Source organism: Palaemon carinicauda, chromosome 1 (assembly GCF_036898095.1).
Source record: "Palaemon carinicauda isolate YSFRI2023 chromosome 1, ASM3689809v2, whole genome shotgun sequence".
In the NCBI taxonomy this organism is placed as follows: domain Eukaryota; kingdom Metazoa; phylum Arthropoda; class Malacostraca; order Decapoda; family Palaemonidae; genus Palaemon; species Palaemon carinicauda.
This window is the reverse complement of record NC_090725.1, coordinates 136,234,308-136,254,988: the sequence shown is the minus strand read 5'-3', so window position 1 is coordinate 136,254,988 and position 20,681 is coordinate 136,234,308. Positions and strand designations below refer to the sequence as shown.

The window sequence follows — 20,681 nt, the reverse complement described above, 5'->3', positions numbered from 1 at the left end:
AGAGTCCCGCTCAAACTTGTTAGTTCCTTTGGTCACTGCAATCTCACCATCCTTGTGAGCTAAGGATGGGGGGTCTAGGGGAGCCTATAGGTCTATCTGCTCAGTCATCAGCAGCTATTGCCTGGCCTTACTTGGTCCTAGCTTGGGTGGAGAGGGGGCTTGAGTGCTGATCATATGTATATATGGTCAGTCTCTAGGGCATTTTCCTGCTTGTTAGGGTAATGTTGCTGTCCCTTGCCTCTGCCATTCATGAGCAGCCTTTATACCTTTAAACTTAAAAGATGTGGTTAGGAAAGGGACGCTTATATAAACAACACCTCTCCCTTGCCATCATCATCCTGGCTTATTCTTTCAAGGTATAAGTAATGTATAAAGAAATTAGAATTTTTTAAGTGGAGAAGCAGGTGGAAACTTAAATGAATATCAGGTAAGTTTTGAAATATTCAACTTGTTTAAAAACATTTTAATTTCAATGAAACTTCATGAAATTCATGTGTTGAATACACCACAGCCCTGGTTGGAAGAACAGTGGTACTTAGACTATAAAATTAAAGTATGCATGTCAATGTCCTAAAATCAAACACATTAATTAGAAGTTTAACACAAATTCTGGTGCGTCCAACTCTCATCCATATATACTGTCCATTCAAGAAATGACATTGATAAATTTTAAGAAATTGAACGAATTCTTATACTGTACTAACCTAATTAATTTCATGACTAACTTTATTCTAAAATCTGGAAATACTAAATAAATTGGTCACTCTTTGATTCTATTTCTAAACTCAAAATTCCTCTGAAACTTCAAAAGCTTCTCTGCTGCCACTATTGAGACAATAACCCAACACTTCTCAAAATCAAATATTACTTATTTCAAATAATTTTTAACAAATACCGAATGGCAGTACCACAAAATCTCATCTAAAGATAATTTTTTTTTAAATTCTTAATAGCAGGTACAGCCATAATATTTCAAACTTTGACTTTCAAATCGGGTAGATATGCTTCATCCAACTGTTTATGAGCATCACCAATATAGATTCTTCAAAAAATAGAAATAAATTTCAAAGTGGCCTTCCACGTAAATGTCTATGTATACCACAAAACAGATTTAAATCTGGTCCTCAAATTTATTTAAACCTTCTTAAGTACAATTTCAATACTCTAACTGGATAAAGAAAGCTCTAATGTGTTCCTTCTCAAAACCTTTTAGCTTGGAAAAGAGATAAAAGAGAGAGGTAATCTTACTTGGAAATCATTCCTTGCTCAAACTTAGAAACCGTGAAATCAATACCGGCTCTAGGTTGAAACCCCTAGAACAGAGAGAGCCTGCTACTCACTTACTTTTTAAGCTGTTACTAAGACTAAAAGTAATATGGTTTTAACTGCAACATGCCTGAAGGGCATTGTACTTTACCCAGAGGTTCAGTGTGGTACTCTCAAATATCTTTGAACTACACATAAAAATTCCATGTAATTTGGCTTTACCCTGGAGGTTTTTCAATGACATAGGACCTAACAATATCTGAAATTACGCTGATAAATAAATTCTAAAATGCTGCTAAACTAAAGTCAACAAAGATCTATAACCTTCAGCTGATGGAACAACAAAACCATTTTACAAATGTATCTAAAAAAATCTTTAAAAAAAATTAATTTTGTTTAAATTGGATTTACTTCCTGATACCATTCAACTTGTACATCAACTATAGTAAATATGCCACTGATGCTGATATAACCTACTTGTAGACTATGATGGACAGTCTAGGTTTTGAAAAACTAATAATTCTAAGGATAAAGTGGAATTTCCTTACAGTTAGCTGTAGATGAGGGGGTTTTAGTGTAATAAATGACCTTGTGATTCTTTGAGTAGATCAATCCTGTTTGACTAGTGAATTGGATTTCTGTTATGAGGCCACAAGTCCAGGAACAACTCTCTCTGCAGCCAAAACATGATTATAAGAATAACCCTAGCATTTTAAGAGTACTGAAACTTGATGATAACCAGATGAACTATGGCAAAAGGAGACAATGGATAAATTACTCAATTCAGCTTCATCTTGTACCATGGCATTCACTTGAGGATCTTGAACAAGAGAGCAATGAATATCCATCCATTTGTTCACTATGTTCCAAACATCTCCATCAATAGATTTCCCCATACATTTCAACTGTACTGTCCAACTGAATATTAACAAAACATTCTGTAAGTAACCATTGATCCTTCCAACTTAATCAATCTGCTAAGACATTTTGATTTCTTAAAACAAAATGAGGTGGTAGAGTAACCTATCTCACTTCTGTCTAACATAACTGTTCCTGAGTCAAAGGGAAAAGGATATTGATTTTGAACCCTATTTTTCTCTTTGTATATCAAAGTTGCCATGCTGTCTGAATGTACAGCTATCACTTTTCCTTTCACTAGATTAACTGAACTAGTGCCTTGACTACTGCAGGTAACTAAGCAATCTATGTGCATCTACGACTCTTATATAATTGACCAAGTTACAGAGAAATGGAGTTTTTATGATAAAACAAAGTTTTATGAATACTTACCTGGCAGTTATATATACATAGCTAATAATCTCTATTTCGGCAGAATTTTTCTAAACGCGGCAACCCCCTTGTGGTGGTTGGGTGGTTGCACCCGTTAAAGGGTGGTATGAGGAATCATTCCCGTTTTGTGTTCTTCAGTTCATCTATGCCCGGCCTGTCTCCTGAGGGGAGGTGGATGGGCCTTCGAATGTATATATAACTGCCAGGTAAGTATTCATAAAACTTAGTTTTATCATAAAAACTCCATTTTTATGAATAGAACTTACCTGGCAGTTATATATACATAGCTGATTAACACACTTGGAGGAGGGTGATAGACAGTAAACATCGTTGGGGAAACAACCAAAAAAGTTGTAGGATAAAAAACACCTTGATTCCTTACCTGCTAAGGTAGCTGACTTCAAAGGTTCCTGCCTTTTGAGTCGCTTTCCCTTAGGAGTGTCAGCCAGGATGTGACCTGCAGTGCTGAAAACACTCAATCGAGTCTGTCAACGGGGTGAGACCAACAATCTGACTAGACTTCAGGACTACCTATTGCCCAATATAAAAAACTGCAACCTTACCAAAAACCAACCACCTAACCTTTGCAAAGTAGATAAAAATTATCTAACTAGACTGAGGTGACTGTACACAAGTCGAAGTCCTCAGACAACCATTAAAAACACCAACCCACACACAAGTATACAAAACTAAGGTTGAGGGGAGGTAGTAACTCCTTTGCCTCATACAGAAGCCGTAGCTACGTATGGGCCCAAGGTAAAGCATTTCTCATAATCCACTCTCACCTCTCTGAGGTAATGAGAGGCGAACACAGTTGCTCCTCCAGAATGTCGCATCCATAATTTGTCTGACCGACATGTTCTTGCGGTAAGCAAGCGAGGTCGCAATGGCTCTCACTTCGTGAGCCTGCACTTTTAAAAGTCCGAAGTGTTCCTCCTCACACAAGAGGTGTGCTTCTCTTATAACTTCCCTCAGGAAAAAAGACAAAGCATTCTTGGAAAGGGGCTTTTGAGGATCTTTCACAGAACACCACAAGGAGCTAGAAAGCCTCTCACATTTTTTGTGCGAGACAAGTAGGCCTTGAGGGCTCGTACTGGACAGAGGAGCTGCTCTTGCTCTTGACCCACTAGGTTAGTCAAGTTAGGAACCTCAAAGGTCCTTGGCCAGGGCTTTGAAGGGTTCTCGGTCTTGGCGAGGAAGTCTATTCTTAAGGCACAAACTGCCCCATTCAGATTGAAGCCTACCTGCTTTTCAATTGAATGGACTTCACTGACTCTTTTAGCTGTTGCTAAAGCCAAAAGGAAGAGGGTTTTCTTCGTAACCTCCCTAAGAGGAGCTTGTGAGATGGGCTCAAATCTCTTGGTGCACAGAAATTTAAGAACCACATCAAGGTTCCAAGAAGGGGGCTTTAACTGGATCTGCTTGGTTGTCTCAAAAGAATTCAAGGTCATGTAAGTCCTTATCGTGAGAAAAGTCCAAGCCTCTATGCCGACAGACTGAAGCGAGCATACTTTTGTACCCCTTGATTGTGGACACAGCCAGCTTAGCGTCCTGCCTGAGGTACAACAAGAAATCAGCAATCTGGCTCACATAGGTAGTGGATGAGGAAATCTTGCGCTTCCTACACCAAGCCCTAAAAGTCTCCCACTTGGACTGGTAGACCCTCTGTGAAGAGACCCTCCTTGCTCTGGCTATAGCTTTCGCAGCTTGCGCTGAAAATCCTCTCGATCTGACGAGCTTCTCGATAGTCTGAAGGCAGTCAGATTGAGAGCGAGGGGGTTTTGATGATACCTCTCGAAGTGGGGTTGTCTGAGCAGCTTTGGACTTGCAGGGAGGCTTCTTGGGAAGTCAATCAACAAGTCTACCACCTCCGTGAACCATTCCCTCATCGGCCTGAAAGGAGCTATCAGGATCATTCGTCCCGAATCGAGGAGAGCGAATTTCCTGACTACCAGATTGATGATCTTGAACGGGGGAAAGGCATATGTGTCCATCCCCGTCCAATCAATCAAAAAGGCGTCCACTGCTATCGCCTCCTTGTCCGGAACCAGGGAGCAATAGATAGGGATCCTCTTGGATAAGTTGGAGGCGAAAAGATCGATGAGGGGTCTCCCCCCCAGCCTCCAGAGACTCTTGACAGACCTGTTGTTTGAGGGTCCATTCTGTGGGAAGGACCTACCCTTTCCTGCTGAGCATGTCCGCCCTCACATTTCTCTGCCCCTGAACAAACCTCGTCAGCAGACCTATCTTGTTCTCCTTCGCCCAAAGAAGGAGCTCCCTTGCTGTTTCGAACAGAGACAGAGAGTGAGTCCCCCCTTGCTTTCTGATGTAAGCAAGAGCTGTGGTGTTGTCTGAGTTGACCTCCACAATCTTCCCAGACACCAAGCCTTTGAAGGCCTTTAGCCCCAGAAAAATGGCCATCAGCTCCTTGTTGTTGATGTGCCATTCCAGCTGATTTCCTTCCCAATAGCCTGAGACCTCCTTGCTTCCTAGTGTTGCCCCCCAACCCAACTCTGATGCGTCTGAAAACAACACTAGGTCTGGGTTCTTCTTGTGTAAGGAGATCCCTTCCCCTAACAAGGCTGGATCCCGCCACCACTTCAGAAGATTCTTGACTTCTGCTGGGATGGGGAAGGAAAAGGAGTCTTCCTGCATCTTTCTGTTCCACGTTTTCGAAAGAAAGTGCTGTAGAGGCCTTAGATGGAGTCTCCCCAGAGAGACAAACTGTTCGAGGGAGGCTAGAGTTCCCAGCTAACTCATCCACTCCTTCGCTGAGCATCTCTTCTTGTCCAGGAAACTTCTGACTTTTTCGAGACACTTGATCTGTCTTTCCTGTGAGGGAGAAGCCCGAAAAAGAACTGAATTCAGAACTATCCCCAAATAGAGAATAGTCTGATTCGGCTTGATCTGAGACTTCTCCCTGTTGATGACCAGGCCTAGATCTTGAGCCATCATAAAAGTCTTTCGTAAATCCTCCAGACATTTCTCCCTCGATCGTGAACGAATCAGCCAATCGTCCAGATAGAAGGATATCCTTATTCCCTCTTGATGCAGCCAGCCTGACACATTCGCCATAATCCTGGTGAAGACTTGATGAGCCGTGCTGAGACCGAAGCAAAGAGCTCTGAATTGGAAGCACTTGCCCTGCATTACAAATCTCAGGTACTTCCTTGAAGTCGGATGGATGGGGACATGGAAATACGCGTCCTGCAAGTCGAGGGACACCATCCAGTCCCCTGGACGTACTGATGCCAGCACCGACTGAGTCGTCTCCATGGAGAACTTTGTCTTCTCCACAAAGACGTTGAGAGAACTGACATCCAGGACGGGTCTCCACCCGCCCGAGTTCTTGGGGACTAGAAACAGGCAATTGTAAAAGCCTGGGGAGGATAGATCCCGAACCGGTTCTATCGCTCCTTTGTCTAGCATTTGGTCGACTAGGTCTAATAGGGCCTTCTGTTTCCCCGGATCTGTGTACCGGGCTACTAAGGCCAGCGGAGCATCTGCGAGAGGAGGTTTCTTCAGAAAGGGGATCTTGTACCCTTCCTTGATGACTGAGAGGGACCAGGTGTCCGCCCCTCTCCTCTTCCAAGACTGCCAAAAACCTGACAGTCTTGCGCCTACTGTCTGGAGGAGACGAACTTCATTTTCTGGAGCGAGGTCTGAACGAACCCCTGGTAGATCTTGGTCCTGACTCTTGCCTTCTTCCTCTAAAATCCGGTCTTGAAGAAGTAGTCCTGCCCCAAAAGGGCTGCTGGAATTTTTTTTCCTCTCGTTTCGAAGAAGGAGTGGTAGCCAAGGGCTTACGAGCTGAACGAGATAAAAGGTCTTGGGTGGCTTTCTGGGCCAGCAAAAGCGTAATGTCTCCAACCAGGGACTCGGGAAAAAGATGTTGAGACAGGGGGGCGTAAAGAAGCTCAGACTTCTGCGCAATGGTAACAGACCTTGAAGCAAAAGAGCAAAGCAGGGCTCTCTTCTTTAGGATCCCAGCTGAGAACAGCGCAGCCAACTCATTAGCTCCATCTCTGAGGGCCTTGTCCATACAGGACATAATACTGGTAAGGTCCCGAGTTCCTTCCATCTGGTCAGTTTTTCTTGCCAGCGTCCCTAGCGACCAGTCTAGAAAACTAAAAACCTCAAAGGCTCTAAAAACACCTTTGACGAGATGATCCAGCTCCGACATCGACCACATGACCTTGGCTGAGTTGAGAGCATGCCTTCTAGCCGAGTCCACTAAGCCAGAGAAGTCACCCTTGGAGGAGGAAGGCACTCCCAGACCCAAAGGTTCCCCAGTTTCATACCACATACCAGCTTTTGAAGCAAGACAAGCTGGTGGAAACGAGAAGGAAGTCTTAACTGCTTGTCTCCGCTCCTTCATCCAGTCATCAATCTTCGCAAGAGCCTTCTTTGCGGAAATCGACAGTTTCATCTTGATGAAGGCCGACTGTTTCTTGGCCTTCTTTCTGTTAAATTGGGATTGAGGAGATTGAGGGGCAGCAGGTTGGAATTCCTCTCCAAAAAGTTCAAGAAGGGAGCGAGAGAGAACTTTGTAATCTCCAGCAGCGTTGGCCAGTTTATCATCATCATCAGAGACCTCCTCGAGGTCCTGATCCACATCTGCCACATCCTTCGAACGAGAAGAAGGCTCCTTAACATCCGACAATGGCAAATCAAAGGAATCGTCCTGCAAAAGATGGCTTGCATCCTGGAGCCCAGCGCTAGAAGAGTCCTTGGAACGAGAGGCAGTATCATCCCGAAGAGGCAGGCTGGTATCGTCCTGGCGCCGAGAACGAGAGGCAGTATCGTTCTGGTGCCGTGAGCAAAGAGGCGATATCGTCATGGCGTCGTGAACGAAAGACGGTATCGTCATGGCATCGTGAACGAGAGGCGGTATCATCCAGGTGTCGAGAACGAGGGGCGGTATCGTCCTGGCGTCGTGAACTAGAGGCGGTATCGTCCTGGCGTAGTGAACGAGAGGCGGTATCGTCCGGGCGAAGTGAACGAGAGGAGGTATCGTCCTGGTATCGTGAACAGGAGGCGGTATCGTCCTGGCATCGAGAACGAGAGGCAGTATCGTCCTGGCATCGAGAACGAGAAGCAGTTTCGTTCTGGCATCGAGAACGAGAGATAGTATCGTCCTGGTATCGAGAACGAGAAACCGTATCGTCCTGGTATCGAGAAGAAGTATCACCTTGCGAAAGCGCACATTCATCATCCTGGCGCAGAGAGGGAGAAGTTTTCTTAAGAGAAGAACTCCGTTCTATCTTAGAAGTAGACTTCTTAATAGGCAATGAGTCGTCTTTACGTCTATCCGACTGGGCGTGAGGGCGGCTAAATGCTTGCACTAACGTAAAAAGTTGTTCCTGCATGACAGACATAAAAGATTTAGCAACATCAGCTGGGTCTTGCGGTCCTGAAGGGGAGGGTTGAAGAATAACACTCGTAGAAGGGGGAGGATCTTCGGCTGTAAAATCCTGACTTGCAGGCTTAGGCTTCGCCCTTTTCACAGGCACGGAGTCGAAATTGTCCTCCGACGGACAAGGTTCATAGCTGCTAGAACCGGGAGAAAAAGAACGAGACAGTTCGTCGCGGTTCCATCTCCTCTTAGTAGGTCTTGACGCTTCAAACTTCCATTTACGTCTGGGCGAATTCGGAGAAGAAATTAACACATCTGACACGTCTTTTCCGTGACGGTCAAGAACAGCCTGGGAATCGGCAACAGGGCTGTTTGAGGCGACGGCTGACCGAGGGTACGTACCTCTCACCCCCTTTCGGTTGTCGACGTACCTTATCCCTTGGTCCTAGGAGCTTGGTAGAGGTCTAGGCCTAGGGTAATGACAGGTTCGGTCAGTCGCCACCTCCACTGCACTAACACAAGCACTTTCACTATTCTTACCTTTAAAGGCCCCCAGTTGTTCTTTAATGGCCTTCAACTCGGCAGCCAAACTAGCGTACCGAGGGTCATCCGCAGATACGGATCCTGTAGGAGGGGCAGGAGTTACTAACTCAAGGGAAGGATCAACTTCCGAGAGGAATCAATTATAGGTTCAAAAGATAAATCTACACTAAGTTCGTCTTCCTTACCACTAACAGACTTAGATTTAGACCTAGAAGCTCTCCTAACTCTATCGAGCTCTAGTTTACGCACATAGCGCTTCATAATCAACCAATCCTTTACATCCAAAACTTTACATTCCCCGCACCTATTATTAAGGGCACATTCAAAACCCCTACAATTCAAACACATGGTGTGAGGGTCTACCGCCATTTTCGGTAGTCTCACCTTACATTCCTCATTCGCACAGACACGGTAATGACTTTTTTCACTCATAATGAAAACAGCAAAAAAGCAAAGAAATAACAAAAACACGATTGCCAAATCCCCAAATCAGAGTACTTCACCAAAAAGCAGACTGGTACAGCGATACAGGGAAAGCGAAGAAAAACTCATAATGACGGACCAACTTGTTGTCGATCCGGCCGGCAGAGATGAACTGAAGAACAGAAAACGGGAATGATTCCTCGTACCACCCTTTAACGGGTGTAACCACCCAACCACCACAAGGCGGTTGCCGCGTTTAGAAAAATTCTGCCGAAATAGAGCTTATTAGCTATGTATATATAACTGCCAGGTAAGTTCTATTCATAAAAATGAAAACTTTTTAAGTACAGTACCTATCCACTTTCTTAGATAACCATCGCAAAAGAGAAAGAGATCTCTAACTTGTAGTCTGAAACTTGCAACTTAGAGAAGCTATTAGCAAGAATTCCACCACTTGACTTATTTTCTCCTATTCTTGATGATCAGGATAAAACTGATTTTGAATTTATCAATATTTCAAAATATTGGTTGGTTAAATTGAACAGGTCTCATTCTCAGTCAAACATGAGGAATTAATTCCTCCAAAGATGCCATAGTCCCTAAAAGCCTCATCCATCTGTGTGATGACAGAACTTTTGTTTTTTGTGAACACTTTGAACACAAGCAGACAACACTGAATTCTTTTCACGAATGGAGTAGCCTCAAAAGCAAATGAAGCCATCGTCATTCCCAAATAAAAAACACATGAAAAGGCAATCAGATTTGATTAACATTCCCAGTCTTGATAGCAGGCTCAACAGAACTTTCTGGACTCGAAGAAGAACCTCTCTAGTTATTGAGAACTAACCAGTCATTATCATTATTATTACTACTACTAGCCAAGCTACAAACCTAGTTGGAAAAGCAAGATGTTATAAGCTCAAGGGTTCCAGTAGGGAAAAATAGCCCAGTGAGGAAAGGAAATAAGGAAATAAATAAATGATGAGAACAAATTGAAAATAAATCATTCTAAAAACACTAACAACGTAGAAACAGATATGTCATATATAAACTATTAACGTCAAAAACAGATATGTCATATATAAACTATAAAAAGACTCATGTCGGCCTGGTCAATATAAAAACATTTGCTCCAACTTTGAACTTTTGAAGTTCTACTAATTCAACTACCCGAATAGGAAAATCGTTCCACAACTTGGTAACAGCCGGAATAAAACTTCTAGAATACTGTGTAGTATTGAGCCTCATGATGGAAAAGGCCTGGCTATTAGAATCAACTGCCTGCCTAGTGTTACAAACAGGATAGAATTGTCCAGGGAGATCTGAATGTAAAGAATGGTCAGAGTTATGAAAAATCTTATGCAACATGCATAATGAACTAATTGAACAACGGTACCAAAGATTAATATCTAGATCAGGAATAAGAAATTTAATAGATCGTAAGTTTCTGTCAAACAAATTAATATGAGAATCAGCAGCTGAAGACCAGACAGGAGAACAATACTCAAAACAATGTAGAATGAAAGAATTAAAACACTTCTTCAGAATAGATTGATTACCAAAAATCTTAAAAGACTTTCTCAATAAGCCAATTTTTTGTGCAATTGAAGAAGACACAGACCTAATGTGTTTCTCAAAAGTAATTTGCTGTTGAGAATCACACCTAAAATTTTCAGTCATACAAATTTAAAGAAACATTATTAATACTGAGATCCGGATGTTGAGGAGCCACCGTCCTTGACCTACTTACAATCATACTTTGAGTTTTGTTAGGATTCAACTTCATACCTCATAATTTGCACCATGCACTAATCTTAGCTAAATCTCTATTAAGGGGTTCACCAACCACAGATCTACATTCAGGGTATGGAATTGATGTAAAGAGAGTAGCATCATCTGCATATGCAACAAGCTTGTTTTCTAGGCCAAACCACATGTCATGTGTATATAGTATGAAAAGTAACGGGCCAAGAACACTACCCTGTGGAACACAGATAAAGAAGTACCCTTACTCTCAACAGATACAACCCTTTGCTATTGGGCCATCAGTCTTGTGAATACCTGAGGAGCCATGCTCAATCTGAAACACAGGCTAATGGACTGATAAACAGTGCCATGAAACATAAATCTGGAATACTTTTGTGAACCCTGGTGAACTGAAACGTAAAAATAAGCATATAACAGTTTGATTGAAAACATCCAATCCCTCTGAACATCCATCATTCCCTTCCATATCTACACAGATATCACCTCTTGCATAATCTGTCTCCTCTTGATTGTGTAAGTATGATTGATTGATTAGGAGTTAGGATCTTGGTATAGTGGATAATAGTGAATGCAATTTGAAAGGGAGTCTGTAACCTTTCCTTACTACTACTACTACTACTATCCATGGGTCTAGGAGATGCACATTCCACTCTGCATGGAACCAAATAATGAGAGCCCAACCTTTCAAGAACTTTTTGTGTCATTTGTTTCCTTTATTAACTTTACTTCACCAGTTAGCTGTAAAAGATTTTTTTCTGACTGAGCCTTGAATAATTTCCATGAATCATCACTGCTAGGCTTACCTCTTCCTCTTTTCTGATTTTCTGAATGAGTGTGATAAACGGTAGATGGTCCAGGAAACTATTTGGGAAGGTGACCAAAGTGAAGTTAACAGCCGAACTTGTGCAACAAAATTACTTTTTTCTGGAATTTACATGATCAGCCACTTTAGATAAACTACTTTTATCAAAAAGAGGACCCAAAATAGAAGCCAACATTAGCATGTAACTTTGATCTTCCAAAAAATTCCTACTTAACAAAAAATTTGTTCTCTTATCTTAGGAACACACTATTGCATTACATTTGTGCCAGTTCTTTAGATGAATCGGATACTATATGATCTAACCATTTACAATATTTTAAAACATCTTCTACACCCCTTTTAACCGTACCATACCAGATTTATTAAAATCTTTCCGCACGAAAAATCAAAGAAAATTTATATTTTTCAATATTTTGGGAGAAAAAAATACAACACCTGGCAACTACTTTCACCAAGTCCCAATGAGTTATCTTGACTTCTATATTTTTGGTAAGTATTACAAAAGAATATCTATATCTACTGATAGCATCGAGCGATTTACTCAGCATATGTTGCATGTGCTGCGCATGTTTATTTACTTTGCTGGTTATTTAGTTTCCAAATATTTTATTTATTTTCTTTACCTCATTATAACATACGCAGTATCTCAGTATAGCATTCGGACAATGCTAGGGGATGTGACAAACAAAGCAAAATTACTAAATTTCATATACTTCAGTTTTCATGAGCTTGATTGGTATAGTGTTTTTTGTGTTTTATACTTTGTATAATAGTTTATACAAAAAAGGAAAAGTATGCAGCTTTCAATATGAAAAGAGTGGAGAAGACCCAGGTATAAAAAGCGCATGTGTGCACACAAATAAATACTAACATTTGCGCACATGTATGTGTGTGCTTTATGAATATAGTTATGTTACTTTTTGACTGATATTTACGAGTAAATACCAGAGGACATACCTTTAAGTTAAAAATAGGTACTGTCATAGAAGCCTAGATAGGCATTATCGTTGACTAAAGAGTCCTTTCCAAGAATGTACAGTTTGTTAAAAAATAGTTGCAGGAGTAAAACAAGGAAAAATTAATGATGAGGAATACAGTAATTGGTATAACAATCATATGCAAGATTGTGATATGAATTTTGATGGGACATCAAGAGGTCACAGAAGAGGTGGTAACCTTGAGGATTCGGCTGTGCAGTGAAGGCCGAGAGTTGCATTTTGCAGTTTTTATTGGAGATGGAGGCTGATCCTCATACAATACTGTGTGTGCTATGAATAATGGGAAATTGATTTATGGAGAAGACACCCCAGTTGGTAAATGTAAACCACGTTCATAAAAGAATGGGTATAGCACTAAGGAAATTGGTTACTAAAACTACCATTGAACATACCACTGCAAAGGGAATCAAAATAGAAAAAATCAACAAGAAAGGGCAAATTAACCATGCAAGTGATAAAAAAACCCAAGACTAATTTGGACAGGCTGTCAGGAATAATTGAGGTAAGTCAGTAAAGGAAATTGCGGATGACATCTGGAGTACTTTTTACCATACAGTATTACATCAACAGATGCAGTCCCCTTACAATTCTGTGTCCTATGAATATACAGTAGATATGTGGTCTTTTTACAACATATCAATTGCTACAAGGAGGAAAGCAGATAAAGATAAGAGAAAGGAAACTGATGTCAAAGAGGAGAGTAAGCTTGAAGAGTTAGCAAGAGCTGTAATATCGTTATCATGGTACAAAAAGAAACAGCAAAGATGATAGAACCAATACAGTATCCCAAAACTTAATGAAACTCAGATTTGATCTATCTAAAAAATAAAAGCTCAAATTAAAAACTTTGATGGGAAAATGAGACAAGAAATTGCTTGCTCAGACATGGCAGCTATGCTCTAAATCAATAAATCTTGGAAAAAAACATTAGATTTTGCAATGTCGCAAGCACTAATAAATTAAAATGCAGGATATGAAGCAAGTTATTTAGGTAAAGAGCTGAAATTGAAAATATGAAAAAGTAGTGATGCTGAAGGAAATACACAAAAGTGGAAGAAAGAAAACAAAAACTAAGGAAAATAAGAAAAATTCAAGCAGATCCTCATTATAAACTAGGAGGATCCTAAACTGCTCTGATCTTGGCAAGTAAATATTGCATAGAATTAGGAAGTGGCGCATCCCTCATAAAACTAAGAAGCTTAAACCATCCTGTCTCCACTATCAAAAATTACTTGATAACCAACCCTATCTTTGAAGCAAATAACTCACCTTCTAAGACTATAATTATAATATCAAACTGTCTTTTAGGCACTTTATCAATACTCAAGAGCATAATATCTAAAGAAGACTGCTGATTTGCATAATAATGCTCAACAGTTTTTCATTATTTTCATTAGCTAAGCTACAACCCTAATTTGAAAAGTAAGATGCTATAAGCCCAAGGGCTCCAACAGGGAAAAATACCCCAGTGAGGAATGGAAATAAGGAAATAAATAAATTATTTGATAAATAATGAACAAATAAAATTAAATATTTTAAAAACAGTAACATCAAAACATATATTTCATATATTAACTATAAAAAAGACTTATGTCAACCTGTTCAATATAAAAATATTTGCTGCAACACTCAACTTTTGAAGTTCTACCTATTAAATTAGGAAGATCATTCCACAATTTGGTCATAGATGGAATAAAGCTTCTAGAATACTGTGTAGTATTGAGCCTCATGATGGAGAAGGCCTGACTATCAGAATTAACTGCATGCCTAGTATTACAAATAGGATGGAACTGTCTGGAAAGATCTGAACGTAAAGGATAAATAGAATTATGAAAAATCTTATACAATATGCATAATGAACTAATTGAACAATGGTGCCAGATATTAACCCTTTCGCTGCGGATATTCTAATAGGGATGTTGCACAGCTCTACACATTTTCACTAAAAAATTCAAAATGCTCAAAATTTATTGAAATTAAGTTTTTTGTGTTCTATAACCTTTCTGTTTTTAAAATTTAACAATATTTTCCCGAGTATATCTTTTTATGCCTTAAATTCTTCGATAAAAGGGAAAAAATTAAGAAAAATCCCAAAAATTCCTTTTCAAAGATGATTTTATCAATTCCACCAATAATCCTTCACCCAATTTATCAGTGACTCAGACATTTATTTTTCACATTGGTAATGCTTTTTGTACACTTTATGGGTATTATATGTCTCCATGTGGGGCTTTCCAACAATTTGATCACAACAATAGGTTATTTGCTTTCTTTTACATTCGCCTTTACCTTTCATCTAGCTATTCTTTGGCAAGAGAGAGCATACAATACATTGGGGTTTGTGGTTTTTGTTAACATATTGAGGTGGAAAAGGCCTTTCAGTTAATCTAGATTCCATTGCATTTGAAAATCTACCCTTTCTTTGAGTTTTGCTCCGCTTATACCCTTCTAACATAGTGTTAATAATTTTTTCCCTGAATTTTTTCTGATCCAACTTAGCAGTGAGACTGAATGTTGTAGCATATGTTTGAGTCTACTAATGCTGCTTCAATGATAGAATGCCAAATTGGTTGGTACCATTTCTGACTCTTTCTTTTATAAGCATATTTTGAGCATAGTCGATCAAACTTATCAACTCCTCTCATATACTTATTGTATTCCACATGAACACATCACTTGTCTATTTCTGTCACTCTTTTTTTAATGAAGTTTCACTTTATATGCACCTACTGTTCCAAGGCTTAACAGTAAATTAACCCTGCTCATGTCTTGCCAAGAACAAGCAAGCATTTTACCATCATTACTTACCCATGTTACTGACAAAGCTCCCTTTTTACTATCATTTGTTTCATATCAGTTGGCAGACCCTTTCTATTCACCCTAACTGTTCCACAAGCTAAAGTTTTTCTCTGAAGTAGTTTATCAAGAAGGGATACACCTATAAAAGCTGTCCATGTAAATAATACGACCTTTCTTTTCATAAACCTCAAAGACAGAACAACGTGAGTACCCAACCCATCTGATGGTGGACATGCAGCTTCTTTCCCAGTATACATGTTAAACTTAAGTAGGTAACCAGTATGAGCATCTGTCATAGACCATGCTTTTATTCCCCATTTAGTTGAAGGCTTTGATGGTAAATATTGTTTGAAAAATAACCTACCTTCAAATTCCATTATGCTTTCATCAATACTGATTTCTCTATTGCTAACATAGTACTTCCCATATAAATCCATGTACCATATCTAAAATTGGCCTACTCTTAGAGAGTCTATCATTTCCATCTTTTTTATCACTATCCCTAAAATGAATAGCGGATCTAGTCAACCGTTATTTGTCCCGAGATAATAATTCTCCGAATCTTGGAGCATCAAATAAGAAGCTATTTTCAGTAAAGTAACTTTCAATTGTAGGCTATTTCAATAGCAACAACAGCTTTTATGTCATCACTAGTTACATCTGACCATTGTTGGTATCTTGATCTTTTGGACAAAGGTTGTTTTGTAGCTATCATTAATTTGAAATACTTATTAGTTTCTTTTCCAACATGTTCGTAAACTTTTTCTGGAAAAAACACTCATATGGATTCAAGTTTTCAAAGTTAATTATTTCATGATGGGCTGTGTAATCAAAAACATTAACCAATTTGGCAGGATTATTGCTATTATAGTTCATTCTAATCCAGCCAATGGAATTTGCCACATCAACTCTGGGTGATGAGCATGTTGCTGGGGCATCTTCATTTATATCCTCATCAGTCGCATCATCATAATCATCATCATTTGGTTCATCAATATCTGACCCAAATCTTGAATCAGATCCAAATAAAATGTCACCAATTTCTTTTAAAGATACTTGGTGAGTAGAGGCCATATCACACATATAAAAGAAAAGAAAAAAAAATAATGCTTCAACCCAGAGTTAAAGGGAAAAATTAAAAGGACAAAGTCAGCTGACTGATAAAAGCAGAGCAATATCGAATATTTTGCTAATAGTAAAATAATACCATAATTTACAACTATATATGAAATTTATCCTACTGTGAAAAAAGCATTTATTAACAAATTATATCTTTATTAACACCTTGTATCACTAAATTATGCTGTAAAAAAAGTGAAGGGACTGGACCGATGGGCAACTAATAGACTGAACGTCAGCTGATGAATGTAAACAAAGCTTCGGATTTAGGACACGAAACTTCTTTTCTCGTGAATGTTTGTTATTTGACTATTATTCATTTGAGTAAATTTCTATATTGATGTTTGAAAACATCGTTAGCTGTCACATTTTGAACATCCAATACTGTACTAAGAAATACGTTTTTATTTAGGTAGTTGTTATGGCAACTGTTCAGCTCTAATGTAAACAAACTTTCACTATCGGTAAACGAACTTTGGAAAGCATAATATTACGATAACTCTATGAATAATATTGATTTATATTGAAAAAAAAATGCATATATATCATTATTTCATGTTGACATAACGTAATAATAACAAAAAATTATCAAAATCATTGAGTGAATGGGAGAAGAATGACGAGAGCTTCAGAGAGTGGGTAGACCATAAAACCGGTAACAGATGTCAGCATGTAGAAGCCAGATAAATCGTCAACAAAAGGTTTTAAGCTTAAAATTTCTTACATGGTGTGGAGTAAAGTCGTTCTCCGCAGTGAAAGGTTATGAATAACTCCCAAAATTTCAAGTCATACAGAGTTAAAAAAACAGCAATGCTGAAATCCAAATGTTGAGGAGCCATTGTCCTTGATCTACAGTACTTACAATCATACTTTGAGTTTTGTTAGGATTCAACTTCATGCCCCATAATTTGCACCATGCACTAATCTTAGCTAGGGATTAAGCAACCCCAGATCTACATTCAGGAGATGGAATTGATGCAGAGAGTGTAGCATCATCTGCATATGCAACAAGCTTGTTTTCTAGGTCAAACCACATGTTATTTGTATATAGTATGAAAAGTAAAAGAGCAAGAACACTGCCCTGAGGAACATCAGATATCACATTCCTATACTCACTATGGTGGCAATCAACAACAACTCTTTGTGATCTATTACTTAAAAATTCAATGATGCTAAGAAATGATCCACCTACTTCCAACTGTTTGAGTTTGCAAACAAGGGCCTCATGATTAACACGGTCAACGGCAGTACTAAAGTCAAGGCCAATTATATGAAATTCCTGACCACAATCAAGGTATTTCTGTACAGCATTAGAGATTGTAAGAAGACCATCACATACACCAAGGCTTTTACAAAAAACAATTGTAAACTAGAGAACAGATGATTACCTTCACCAAACCTATTAAGATGTTTTGCCAAAAGACATTAAAAAAATTTTTGAAAGACAAGTTCAAAACTCATCGTCCTAAAGGGGGAGATAAACTTTCCTGCTTTTAAAGTAGTTAATATTAATGGATTATTTCGAATCCAATACATAAACTGAATAGCTAGCTGGCAAGACCCACTTCAAATAAAGAACATTACTAGAACCAAGCATATGCTCTGCACAGGAAACTGGATTAGCCTTGTCCACTAAAACAGGACTAAGCTCACGAGTAGTATTTGAAACCAAACAACCTTAAGCACTAACTGTGATACTGTTTTAAGAATCTAAATAGATTTTAGTAATTTTTTTTTTTACCTACCCTATTGTCTAACATACAACTCAATTCAAACCTAAATACCACTTTCAAATCTCCTAAAACAACACTTTAACATTTTGTATGCCAAACCACTAACCTGTCCTACGATAGCAGATGTAACCTAAAAGGCAGCGAAACAGCAGAGGAAGGGGAAGCCAGGGAAGCTGACCTAAAACTAACACTTTTTGGCCTATTCATCCATTTACTGTCTTTATATTTTGTAAAAGATCAAAGTATCTTCACATAAGAAACCATTAACATTTCCAATGACGCACTACACTTGGAACATCAAATAAGTAAAGAATATGCAAAGCCTTAGCAATGAACACCCATTGAATGAGGATGCAATTTTACCAATATTTGTTTATTCACTTTATACACAACATGCACTCTTGATAAAGCTGCTACAACTTCTATCCTAATATACAAATGAAGTAGAAAATGCACTTTTAGCTTTATAGACAACATTGAACACTGATCACTTAAAAAGCACAGTTGGACTACAAAGAAGAATTAGAAGTCAGGATGCTGGCAGTTAAGGAAAGGCATTGTTTACACAAACAAACTATTCCCCAACAAATTCCTTCCATTACGAACACCGAGTTTTCCATACATCTTTATAAAAAAAGTTACTTCATTTCTATTGCACCCAAGATTTTCAATTTAAAAATGAATAACACAAATTTCTTGAAATTTCATTGAAAAAATAATTCTTAAAGTAATTTCTAGTTTTTATCTTTCTAACATTCTACCTAAATAAAAGATGAAAAAATGTTTTTAAAACCATTAATTTTTGGTCTTCTTGAAATAAATAGATGATCATTAATTGACAATCAGAATCCTTACAGCACAAAGATTGTAAAAAGTCTGTGCTCAACCTTAAAAACACATATCCCAGAACAAGGTACACGAGATACAAAAGACGAAGAGCAGCCTTTGAATAAAAATTTTAACCAAAAAATATAAGACCAAATTGTTTAACAAAAGAGGCTATTGTTTGGTATAAAAATAGAGTAACTCTTGAAATCGTAAGAACTTCTCAGATCCACAATTCAAATATATGAGATATAATTAGCATTGGGATTGCTTTTTCAAACCCCACCTGTGTCATACTGTAACATAAAATGGTCAAAGAAATTTCTAGACTGACTTTTTTGACTATGGGGTATCATAACTAAAATAAAGCACTAAAATTCTTAGCTCTCATGTGACTAGCATGGTTCTCGTGTAGAAAAAGATCAGTTCTCATAGTGTGAACAAGCCTAAGAAAATTACTAATTTTTACCATAACCATTGTACTTGTAACTACTCCATTTAAATGCCCCCCCCCCCCACAAAAATAAAGCTGAAAAAAATGTGCGTTACTTATACTGTAGCAAACAAACATTAAACAATTATTACTGTACTATACCTTTATTGATGATAAATGCAGAGTATAAAAATATCCAGGGCTATTTGAATAACTCACCCATGTAACTTTCCTTTAAAGCACTTCATACACACTAATAAAACTAGCCTTTTCTCATATTACACTTATCACTTAGCGCCTTGATCACTCACCCATCTTCCAAACTTGGTATATCGGGAAAGAAATCACGAAGAATGGAAGGCAGCATGTCCATATATGCTTCAACTTTCCTCTGGAGGTATTCATCTTTAAGTTTCTTGACATGACGTCGGAACTGTTTGGCAGCTTGATCAATCCCAAAAAGGTCTACATAATTTACAAATTCTGCATTTTGAGCAAGTTTCTTACTAGTTGAGGCCCATACAGACCTATAATCCAAAACTTGAGTGCGCACTAATCTTAAAAAGGCATCAGTTGCTAAATCAAGGATTTCTTTTCTATGTCTCGCTGCCTCATAGAATGGGACAATTCGTATTCGACCACGATTGCGATCAACTAAATGGGCCAGAGTCATAAAAGCACTATCTACATTTACATTTTCATGTGACGAAGTTTCAACCAGGGGAATGTTGCCTTTAAATTCCTTTCTGCTCGCTAACTTTTCTGCTTCCTTAACATAAACCTGCAAATATAAAAATTTCGAATTAGTTGGGAAAAATAAACCTAATATCCTTTCTACCAGTTTAATTACATATCTTTTTTTCTTATTAGTATCATCTCATTTCACATTAGAATTCTTGACCAGCAGCATCTCAATAACTTCCAAAATTAATCTACAAGCCAATATCTATTAAGTCAATTGGAATATTTCATTATCATTATTACTTCTAGACAGTTTGCAATCCTAGATTACTTAGAAATGCAAAAGGCTACAAGCCAAGTTCAACACCTCAGTATGGAAAGGTTATAAAAATCAAACCATTAAAAACTAACTAAATAAATATGACAACTTAAGATAAATAACAAAGCGAGATTAATAAGTAATAGATAAAATATTAAGTTACCCTTATGTCAATAGGTTCCATGAAAATATATCAGCACTTAGTTTTAACTTTTGAGGTTCCTCTAATTGAACTATACCGTATACAAGATCATTCTAGAATTTGGTCAAAGCTTGAACAACTATTTTAGAATCATGTATAGCATT

General features: G+C 38.4%; 1 protein-coding gene and 1 pseudogene across 25 annotated transcripts in view; both read right to left on the bottom strand.

The window, feature by feature from the left end:
• RhoGAPp190 (Rho GTPase-activating protein 190) overlaps positions 1 to 20,681 on the bottom strand; it is a 709,768-nt gene that overhangs the window by 451,624 nt on the left and 237,463 nt on the right. For all 25 annotated transcript variants that reach the window (XM_068385117.1, XM_068385108.1, XM_068385124.1 and 22 more), the window contains one exon: positions 19,687 to 20,156. In XM_068385117.1, coding sequence (XP_068241218.1) covers positions 19,687 to 20,156 — 470 coding nt within the window. The remainder of the gene's footprint in view (positions 1 to 19,686; positions 20,157 to 20,681) is intronic.
• On the bottom strand, positions 15,003 to 16,348 carry LOC137645817 (piggyBac transposable element-derived protein 4-like; annotated as a pseudogene).